We start from the raw sequence: 11,832 nt of genomic DNA on the forward strand, positions 1-11,832 counted from the left end.
AAAAGAATCATTTATAATAGTCATTAATATATGATTATATCTTTTAAATCATCCTATATTAAAGCCATTTCATGACTAAAAAAAATACAAATATAAATATAAAAGGAATACCTAAACCAGATCTAAATTTGGTTCAGCATCACTCCACTAGATCCTTACACTTCCACTTCCCTATAATTATGAAAAACCACATAATGAGTAGAAGCACAATAGGACACTAAAACCTACCACTGCATCAAATGCATGAAAAAAATAAAATAATATGCACATAATCATTCAAATCATGTTAGCATTGTTAGAACTTTGAACCCTAATAAAAAATACTTTCAATCGCTACTTGGAAGCCTACTTTTTCATAAAACTGTGTTTTTTAAACACTCATCATCTTACCGATTTCCAAAGCTTTTATTTTTGCTTCTCCGCTGGTAAAAGGCCTCTTCGGAACAACTGTTTCTCATCAAAATTTTATGAAAGGAGTTCTGCTACCAAACGAGACATAAATCACAACATCCATTCATTGGTTCTCATAAAAGGATTAAGGTCAAAAAATAGAAATGATACTCTTACAACTACAGAATCCATAAAATCAAAATTAAAACGACAAAACCTAAATAATAGTATTAAAAATAGTAACTTCAAATGTCATGAAATGTGAGATGACTCTTCCAATAAAACAGGTCTTTCAAATACTTGGAAAAGAGAATGTGCACAAAACAAGCTTGCCTAGTCCAGAGAAGATGATGCAGGTGCTCCATAACCACCACCACCACGGCCAAAAGCAGGCCTGCCACCAGCACCACCCTGCATCAACACAAAAAAGATTACAAACTTCGAAAGAAAGGAAACAAGATTTATCAATATACAAAAATTCGAAAAAAAAAAATGTGATTTACTTAATAGATATATTTGCATAATAAACATATGCTTTATCATACATTTTCTGTATGAATTAGAACACAGAATAAAAAAAGATTATGAAATTTATCTAATTTATTATAAATTTCCATAAATAAAGATATTGCATACTCTTGTTTTCTATGAATTTAGACACATAAAACACCTTAATGATTAATGCAGTAGTTTTTTTTTTTTGTTTGGGTCATAGAACAATTCTCAGAACTTATTTATCACGTATTTAAGAAAAAAAGGGTCCCTCACACAGCTTAACAATACACCATAAATAATCAGTGAACTCCAACAGCATGCAGAAAAGCTATTGTGTATGTGAGAGAGAGATGACAAAACAACTACATACAACAACAACTTTAAGCCTTTATCCTACTACGTGGGGTTGCTACATAATCATTTTTCTTCATTATATCATGTTAAGAACAAATTCTCATTTAAATCTAAAAAAGAGTCCATTTCTAAAATTTTCTAATCAAGTCTTTTACGTCTACTCTACCTTTCTTTATATAAGCCAAATCTAATACATCTACTTTCCTAATCGGGTCATCGAAAGGCTGCTGTTTTATGTAACCAAACCATCTAAGGTGACTCTCTAATCTTATATTCCACTGGAGCGCTACTCCAACCTTTTCACTTGTGAGATGACAAAACGACTGAGAAAAACAATTTCTCCTCGTAACATTGTTTCACTTATTTAATATTCAAAGTGAAGATCACATCATTGGTTGTGATAAAAAAAAGTACTTGAATAGAGTTTACTCGATTTCAGTTATGATTGAACCATTCATCATGTATATGAAGATTGCAAGGATGACGGACAGTATCAAATATATATTTAAAATTTTAAGTTTGCCCATATATTTTACCAATTGAAATCATCCAACACATGCAGAATATCATCAACAAAACAGGCATTAAATTTCAAACCATTTGACACTCTTTAAACATTAAAAACACAATTAATTTATCATGCAATCAGAACCATTCATACTGAAAACTTTGGTGTCCAAGCAATAAACTAATAATCTTAAAAATTCTACAAATCATAAATAATCAAATTCTCTCTGTTTTCATTCAAACTACAAATTATATGTACAAATATATATAAAATAAAAATCCAACAAAACAGTAAGTTAACAAAAAGCATCTAACATGCTCTTCATGGATTGGAATGCAACTTTTAAAAAAAATAAATAAAAATGATTGGAATGCAACTTCCAGCCAAAAGAAGCAATAACTATAGGTTGTTGAATCACCCAGAAGGCCATCGTGAGGTAATAGAAAACAGCTATCATCTGGGTTCGTTTGACAAAAAAATAATAGTTTGCACCGAGAAAACACAGGTGAAATGAATGCTAGCACAAAGGCCTTTCTGCGAAAAGAAGCCAAAAATATAGGTTTATCGGACTGCCAAAGATTAAAATGCCTCAGGTGACCATCATGAAGTAATAGAAAACATGTCATCATTTGAGCTCCTTAGACAGGAAAAACAACAATTTGAACAAGAAAATGCAAGTGCATTGAAAGCTAGCGCAATGACTTTTTCCCGATTCCCATCTATGAGGAATGTGATCAGGATCCCAACCAGTTGTTTGGAACATTGATATAATACACTCATTAAGACTGTTCGATTAGAACTAGGACTTAATAGATAATACAAAATCTAGACTTAGTAAATCCTTGAGTGCAAAATCCAAAAAATAATATGGCGTAACAACTATCAAATTTTGCTGAATCCTAACAAAAGGTTCGAATATTGTTCTCAAGATTAAGAAATTAAAACTTAACAAGATGTGTGGAGATATTAGCAACTCTTACAATCTTAATAATCTCAATTATTACATTAATACTCTATTAATACATTTTAATTATTAATAATCATTAATCGATAGATAATAAGATTTATTTATTTATTATCATCCCAATAAATATCTTTTATAAAGTAATTTAAAATTAATTTACTAGCTAATAAATTTTATGGCACTTCTTTTAATTTATGACTGTTTAAATCAATTTATGATTGCAATTTATTTTGAAAGGTTATCTTAATTCCCAGTGAACATGAATTTTAACCATTACTAATTATCAATTAATCCACTACAACAAAAGAAAATAGCACATATCACTGCAGTCACCCAAGAGTAGAAGAAATACAAGGAAAATGAACAAACCGAGAAGATACTAAATCGCCCATTATCAAGTAACCCCTTCTTTCCTCTGCCACAACCTATAGCAATCCCAAGTCATATAAACCTCAATCTCATCGAAAACTTAGCACACCAACTTTGACTTACCCCCTCATCCAACTACAATGGCAAGATCAACCTTTGTGAGCAGCTCCCTCTCCTAGCATAGGAGAAAAAAAAGTAACAAGAGAGCGATAAATTCACATATACACAGAATAAAATCCATAGTACCCTGGGAGATCCATAACACTATTTAGATATGATTGGTGACCAACTTCTTTCACTTGATCCAGACAATATTCCTTGAGTATTGCAGTTTATAATGGTGTATCACTCACTATCAATTGAGGTTGAGACATAGACTTCCCAAAGGCAATAAAAATCCTTCAAGGTTTTCCGTAATTCTTTTGAGGTATTACAACCAAGTTGCAAATTGATCTTTTTAGGACTTAGAAAGGAGAGCCAAGGGTATTATAGTACTCAGGTTTACCCATTTATGTGGAAAAAACAATCAATCTAAAAAATTAACACGAGAGTTGAATCAAATTGAAAGAACACCAGCAAACTCAAACCAAGGTTTTGATTGAACAACCCAACTTCCTTTTTCAAGGAGATCATCATAAGATTGGCTTTCTCATGTATATCAATATTTAATGAAAAGGTTATCTCAATTGTAGTCATCAATTTGTTCTCCTTCCTATCCAATAGAATTCAACAAAACTTTCAAATGTCTCTTAAACTATGCTCACGTCTTACATGACAAGTCATAGTTTTGGCTCTATTACACCACATCAACAAATGTGATGACATTTCGAATCAAGTAAAAGATATCCTCTAGAAGGAGTATAATCATAAATCATAAAAAGATAATATATCTCTAAGACTTTCAACCAATTGTCTACCTTCGTAAGTAACATCACTCAACTGGCCACTAAGGGTAGGCAATTCTAGCTTAGCATCCACCGTTAAAGTGTGTGTTGAATTGCAAGTTGGTCTTCATATGCATATGGATTTCCCCTTCATTATCAAAATCAAGTTATCAGTGATTCCCAGCATGACTTGTGAGAGGATCTTCGCCATTCATATGATCTATTGATGTCTGAATTTTAGCCATTTGCTCTATGATAATTTCTAAAACATTTTATTTTAAATTTTGGATGTACCAATATTAGTCTTCTGTAAGAAATTGCTTTCCTTTTGCATGGTAGCATGTTCAGCTTCGTAATAGCTTTTTTATTACTTATAGTTATTCGAGTTTTACCCCTTCATAGTCACACATTCTTAGTATAAGCCCTTGAATTTAATATTTAAAAAAAAAAAGATTTGGTAATCTTTACAAAAGATCCAAGTCCTTCGATCCTAATGAACTCCCTTGGGGTTCTGGAATACACAAGGTGTCACCCGCCACTAATCAAGGTCAAAAGGTAAGCTTCCAAATCGAACCACCCAATAACATTAAGAGATCTCATAAGATTTCCCACAATACTTTGAGGTTTACTACCAAGAGATTTTTTCATGATTTAACAAGTACTTGAGTAAATAATACTGTGACTCCAATTATGGGGAAAACAATTAAACTTGGCATTTTCATAAAATTCTCAATTTTTTTAAAATCACCTTGATGAAGTTTGTTGATGCCTCTAATTTACCCTCCAAACAATGAGCACATATTATTATTTCTTTCTAAATTAATAAAGATGATAGCAGTTTAAAACTTGCAAGCATACTTGGAAGATCTTGTATAGAGTGCCAATGATTCTCCCAAATCGTCAGAATTTAAAAAATACATTATAGAAAACAAAACAATGATATAATGGAACAACAAAGGCTGGCATGATTTAAAGGACAAAAAAGCCATTTAATAATTGTTTAAATGAAATCCTACTTAAGTCCAAGTAAAAACTACAACCAAAAAACCCCCAAAAGGTGTTAATAGGTTAATCGTGAGCCTTACCTCAAATGACAATTCATGTTAAGTGAACTAAAAAATATTGTTCTAAAAACAAACCAACCAGTTCAAAGTAGGCATACATCATTTCCCACCGAGGCATAAATACGATGCACTCGTATGCTTTAATTCAATATGAATGAAATTCATTTAAGTAGAAAATTAAGAATTAAGAACAAGAATAATTAAACCCAAAAGAAATTAGAATAGCACTAACTTTACATTCAAATAGAATTTCTAATATATATTATGCATGAAAATTTAAAAAGCACAATCTGAAAAATCATACAAAGTTTGTGCCAATGCAAGCTTGAACAAAAAATTTCAATCCCAAACAAGTAGTTCTTTGGTTAGGAGTTTAAATACATACGAATCTTGTGATCCTAGGATAGCTCAAATGACATATTCAACATAGTTGAAGCAGTCTTATCACCACAACTTACTCAAGAAAATCCATCAATAACAGACTTCCTCAAACTAAAAAGCAACTTCTAAAGAATAGCCAAAGGAAGTCATCAATGTAGATGGTTAAATCACTGCACAACAATAAAGTATCAATAAACATAATAAGATAATATAAAACAGCGCATCATCTTATTCCTTTTTCAAGTACTCAATGCTTTAGACTGAGAAAAAACACAAGCACAAGGAGTACAAACATAACAATATTCTCCTAAATCCCATACATAATATTTGGGATTAGGGTCAAAATAAGATAGTTGGAAGTTGGAACATATACAACTACCTCAATAAAATCCCGATATAACAATAAACCTAAGGGTAGCTATATATTTACTACCTACATAAGTGCAATTAATGTTAATTTCAGAATTGCAACTAAGTTGGCAATTGAACTAAAAAATATTGTGTTGAACCAAAACAAATTTTATTTTACAGTTCAATATACACATGTAAAATTTTCTATTAAGTTTAACATATAGTTCACAACAACTATTTAATATAGTTATGATGAACCACATTTAAGTAGGAAAACTTAAGATTTGAGAATTGAAATAACCAAAGAAAACATCTCTAGAAGAGCAATGGTTTTCCCAACCTAAAATATAATCTCACCTCCATAATGCAAAAAAAAAATATTGGCATTAAGATAAATTATAAAAAGATGGTATGTTTAATGGATTAAACTCCCTCTTATGCATGGTATAATGATTTGATGTGCACAATATAACGTTACAATTGCATGGAGTTTTTAACATGACTAAACATCTAAACTGATGCGGACATCCAACCGTCCATGCCAATCCGAGGAGGAGCTGAAGATTGACGACCGAGATCACTTTGTTTTATTTTCATTTATTAAGTGTATTTTAATTTAGTTTCGCAATTCCCTTTTTACCCTCTTGTCTTGTGTAAGCCCAATGGGCAAATGTGTCTTTTAATTTCTTTTGAGGCCTATATATAGAGGCCCCTTCTCATGTATTAGGTATGATGGATGATTAATAAAAAAAAATTTGTGTTTTGCACTTGGGTTCTTTGGGAAGAACGTTAGTGAAATCCCTATGGGAGGGAGTCGGAGTTTCCACCAGCCGCAGGATGGGTCCGGGCTCGTGGCGTGAAGTCCCTTGGAGAAGGGCAGCGTAGTACCCGTCAGCCGCAGGATGTGTCCGGGCTCGCGGTTGTATCTTTGATATTTTGTTATTTGTTTTTGTTCCTTTTTATTGCTCTTCGTCATTATCTTCATCTTCTTCCTCCTCCCCATCTTCGTTTGGCCGCCGGATTCTAGCCTCACTCGAAAACCCCTCTTTTCCCCATCCAACACCCACAGCCAAAACCCATGCCCGACCCCATGTCGCCGGCCTCCATCCCTCTAGCCGCCGATCCACTCTCTTCCTCCATCCAAGCTTGTTTCCTATTTTAGATTGAGTTGAATGTGGGTAGATTTGAAATTCAAAATTAATCATTGAGAATTTCAAAATATTTCCCTCTTTAATTAAATCTATTGTAGGAAAGTTTCCATTTTTTTTCTAATTTGAATTTGAAATTCAAATTGGACTTGAAATAATTTTCCCAAATCGCTTACCTAAATTAAGGAGCATTAATTATTCTAATTAATCTCCCCATGGTCTATGCTTGCCGCCGGCCCTCTCTCCATATCCCATTCAATCTCCTTTAATTACTTCCTAAACTCCCTCCCCAACAATTCCTGGAAAGATTTCCCAAATCTCAGCCACCTCTCCATAGCCGATTCCTATTAAATTGATTTCCAAAAGGGGCTATCTCATTTTGGAAACAATTTCAAGTCCCGTAGCAGTTCTTGAAATCCTTCCCGTCACTCCTTTTCCTTGCTGGCCAAACTCCTCACATTTAATTGCTTTCCATTAGTATTATTCTAAATTTGGACAGTTGATTTATTTCCAAATCACTGAATTAATATTTGGCTGAACACCCGTCTCCCACCTCTTTCTTTCCCACGTTTCTCAGCCAAGAATTAATTCAGTCGTTGCCCATGCAAACCCAGCCATCTCAAGCCTCATAACTGCTCTGTTTGGAAGATCAAACTGTTGTCCAGCAGTTTCGGCTGGATTCCTTTTGCTGTAGCAACATCTGAGAGAGCCTTAAGGAAAGTTTGGATCCCTACTCCACTTCCTTCCCTTCAACGGATCAGCCAAATTTTTGTTTTCCCCTGAAGTGAGTTGTTGTCCAGTATTGGAAGCTTGAGGACCTGCTGTCCAGAGCTTTCCACACGTCCAAATGTGCTGCTCCTGTTGTTTGATTGCTGTCCAGTGTCTGAACTGCTGCCTTCCTGAAATTTTGCTTGCTGTCCACTTATTCCATCATTTTGGAAGATCACAAATTGCTGTCCCAGATTTTCTATGTGCTGTCCAAAGGTTCGAGAATGAAATGGATTGTTATCCAGACGCCAAGGAGCCACCACTCGATGTCTACTTCCTCTCAAGCCCCCAAACCACCACAGGAACCTTGGTATCTTCTTTCTTTGGGTGGCTGCCATCAATTCCGTTCTACATCATAAACTCTAGCTCACATCAAAGGCAATCTAACCACTAGTTCATGCATATCATCAAATAAATAGGATAAACTGGTTTACAAATTAAAAACAAACTCATGTGCAACAAGTAATAATGAAACAAGCATCCTAAATATATAATATAAATGCTTGTAGCAGATTTCAACTTTAGATGCACCTCATTAATTTCAATTCTCAACAGAAAAGAATCCAAGAACAAATAAAATAAGCACACAACATCCTGTTGTTTTAAATCCGTTCTGTTCAAGAAAATATTAAACACTGCTAACATTTTACTTCTAATAGTCAAGCATTTAAACTTCTTCTTAGATATGAAAGTTCTGGTAATACCCACAAATTGATAATCAATCATTCAAATCATACAAGCAATCTATTCTCATAAACTGCCCTTAATAAAACTAGTCAAAGAAACTATATAAGAACATAGCATCCTAACAAAAATAGATTAACCATCAATGATAAGCTTCATAAAAGCAACAGATAAAGAGAAAGCACAAAAACATTGTTCTATATTGAAATTTAAAAAAAAAACAAACAAACAATATAAACATAAAAAAGCAGTTATTACCCTGAATGAAGGCTGGAATTCTGGAGGAGCGCCACCCTTATCCCCACCAAAATCTCCACCACGAGGACCTCCACGATACCCATCCCGATCCCCAAACCTTGGCCTATCTCCCTCAAAGCGTGGCGGCCCTCTGCCATAACACACAAAAGCAAGCCAAACCAATTAAATATTCTTCAATCATTAAATAAAACCTTACCAGTAAACAAACTATCAATACCTCGGGCGGTCACCCGGAGGTCCAGAACCGAAAGGCCGGGAAGGCGGCTTAGCTGACTTCTTCAGAGTCGCTGGCACAATCTCGGATGGGAGATTAAGGAAGGTTCTCAAGAATTCGATGCCGTCGTTGGTGAGGTACCAGTAGTAATGCATCCACGCGAAGGTCTCCCTAACAAACTCCCTTGACTTAAAGCTCTGCATCAGCTTGATAACCTGGAGATTTGGCACGTCAATATCAGGGTGCTTCCCCAGATTGTAATCCTTCTTCGCGTATAGCACCCCCTCTGTTCAATCGAAACAGTCAGCATCTAAAATCCAATAAAGAAAGAAACCAAATTCAGATCAAAATGCATTGCCCAAACATGACCTTGGAAGAGGTACTTGCAGATCTCATGGCGGTTCTTCTTCGGAATTATCTGGCAGAAAACACAAGTTGTTAGTTCGAAGAATAGAGAGTTGAGAGCATACCTAAGTTTTTTACCATTCTGGCCGGGTGGAGATGGAGGAGAAGAAAACGGAATGCGGCGGAAGAAAAAACCCTAGATTCCCTGAGTGGCCAAATCTGAATAATCGAAAGGCACGGCTCTTACATATTTATCTATCTCTACCAAAATTAAATCGGAACCGTTTAAATTCTACTTATAATTTTTTCCTGATAAAATCTCAATCGTACAGCTGGCAGCACTTCATATTGCCGCTCGGCGCTCGCAACACATAAACCCTTTATACTCCCATTTGCACCAACCCAGCGCCGCAGGGGAAATTATTATGTGTGGACTTTGTATGTAGAGTATTGTCCAGATATTATGTATGAATTGCGTATAAATTGAGTATAAACTGTGTATTTATAGATATGCAATAAATACTAATCCAATCATTAATTACGAATATTTATTGAGTATTTTTTGCATATCTATAAATACGTAGTTTATACACAGTCCATACTCAATTCATACGCAGCATCCGGACGATCCTCTATGTTCGAAGTCCGCACAAAATAATCTCCTACTGCCCCCCCGCTCCCACCATTCCCCTTGTAACGCTCAAACCAAGCTCGTCCCCAGCTTGCCCTCATAGCTTCCCTTGCTGGCAGCGAAATAAAATTTATATTGTTCAATTTTTATTGAATGGCTAATTACACACATAAATTTTATTAATGATGTAGGGTGTCAAAATATATATTTTTAGTCGAGTTTGAGTCCAACCTTAAACTGACCCATTCTTGACTGCTTCAACCCGAATCCGACCAGATTACACAAACGGGTCATAAATTTGAAATCGGACCTGACCCACCCAAATTCTTGTCAACCTAACCCGACATACGAACCCAGACGAGCGTGGGTCAAGCATGGTTGGGCTAGAGAGGGACGGTGCACGGGTGCGGTCACGCCTCACACAGGTGGGAGCGGAAAGCGGTCATGCGGGTTGGACTACTAGAGTATAGACGCAATCACGCGGGCGTGACAAGATGTGGGCTAGAGCAGAAGCAAATGTGAGCAAGAGCGAGACGTGGGTGGGAGCGAACCGTGTGCGATCATGTGGGTTGGAGTTAGGATGCATACATGGTGCAATAACGCGGCCAAGAGCGGGGCGATCGCGCCGATCATTTCAAGTTGACCCTTCAAATAGGTCATAAATTAGAACCTAAACCCAACCTATTTTGTTAAATGGGTGGACCCGAAACCAAATTTTTTGTGTTGCGTTGGAGTCATAATTTGGCACCCCTACTATGCACCTTTGTAATTCCTAATGTAGACTCTTATGTTTTAGGGTATGAATGATTGTTTTCAATATCTCCCGCTCTTTATTTAATTTATACGGTGGTCATGTATAAAATTAACTTTTACTGTGATAAATTGCCTCGCAGAGGAATAATTATGATTGCCTCGCAGAGGAATAATTATGATAATTGAGATTGAATGTTTGCATGCATAAACATAAGATATTTAGTATTTTAGGTTCTATGGAGATTGAATAATTGTAGGATGGCTATAAAGATTTTTACATCTTTACAAGTACGATAAAAATCTAAGGATGCATATGCTCTGATTCACAACTACTTTAAAGGAGTCTTTTTAGAAAAACTTATGATATTCAATATCATTAGTGCAAAAACACTTTAATTACCAGTATATTCACTGTTTCCTGCATTTCTCATTAGAGATAGGGATTACCCATGATTTCATTTCGTAGGATAAATATCATAGTTTGAGTAGACGATACTATAATATTTATGTGTACCACATTGTTTTCTCGTGGGATTGACGCACTCTCATACACTGTATTACTTTATCAACATGTACACTTGCATTCTTATTGGGTTATGCCCAAGCAAACATAAACAAAGCATAGCCCCGTCACTTATAAGAAAGTTTGGATAGGAAAATGTAGAATGAAATGGTCAACTTTGCCCTAAAGCTAGGAGGATGTTTGGATGAGTCAGTCCTTTAGATAAATTTAGTTGGTGGGGATAAAATGAGTAATTGGCTATTGATTACTTTGAAGGTTAAAATGTTAGATAGGCATAATTTTCCTTGTTGGCAATTGTTGGTGCCAACCCATTGGCAACGACAAACTTTTGCGTTAATGGTGATGACAAACATTTGCCTTATTAACAGCTGATACATCACCAAAAATTGACAGGAACCAGCATGAATCTCGAGGCATATACAAGTTGAAAACTCTTAAAATTAAATTTGGGATCATCTAAATTTTAATTTCAACAAACTTATAGTTAAAATAAACATCTTAAAGAGATGAACCCAACGATAACAAAATCAGTATGATCCGATCCCAAATGGGTCTAAGTTAAGAGTCTGAATAGTATTTGGAAGGTTCAAAGCATTAATTAGATGACAACATGATATCCAAATATGATTTTCCTATAGTTGAATCGAGTAGTTCGGCGAGAAGAATCCAACAAGCCTAAGATTGTTGAATTTTAACATCATAAAGGCACTTAAACACTTGAAAAATGCTCTAAGATCAAGGTAATCAA

The 11,832-nt window shown here is 35.1% G+C and overlaps 1 protein-coding gene across 1 annotated transcript; it reads right to left on the bottom strand.

The window, feature by feature from the left end:
• Positions 1-492: 492 nt before the first annotated feature.
• On the bottom strand, positions 493-9,441 carry LOC110092792 (40S ribosomal protein S10-1-like). Its single transcript, XM_020817461.2, has 5 exons — positions 9,316-9,441; positions 9,202-9,250; positions 8,836-9,118; positions 8,619-8,748; positions 493-801 (listed from the first exon to the last, which is right to left on the bottom strand). The coding sequence occupies exons 1-5, from the start codon at positions 9,316-9,318 to the stop codon at positions 724-726; spliced, it is 543 nt and encodes a 180-aa protein (XP_020673120.1). The 5' UTR covers positions 9,319-9,441; the 3' UTR covers positions 493-723.
• Positions 9,442-11,832: the final 2,391 nt, after the last annotated feature.

The sequence above is a fragment of the Dendrobium catenatum genome, unplaced genomic scaffold (genome assembly GCF_001605985.2).
Source record: "Dendrobium catenatum unplaced genomic scaffold, ASM160598v2 fragScaff_scaffold_665, whole genome shotgun sequence".
Taxonomy (NCBI): Eukaryota; Viridiplantae; Streptophyta; class Magnoliopsida; order Asparagales; family Orchidaceae; genus Dendrobium; species Dendrobium catenatum.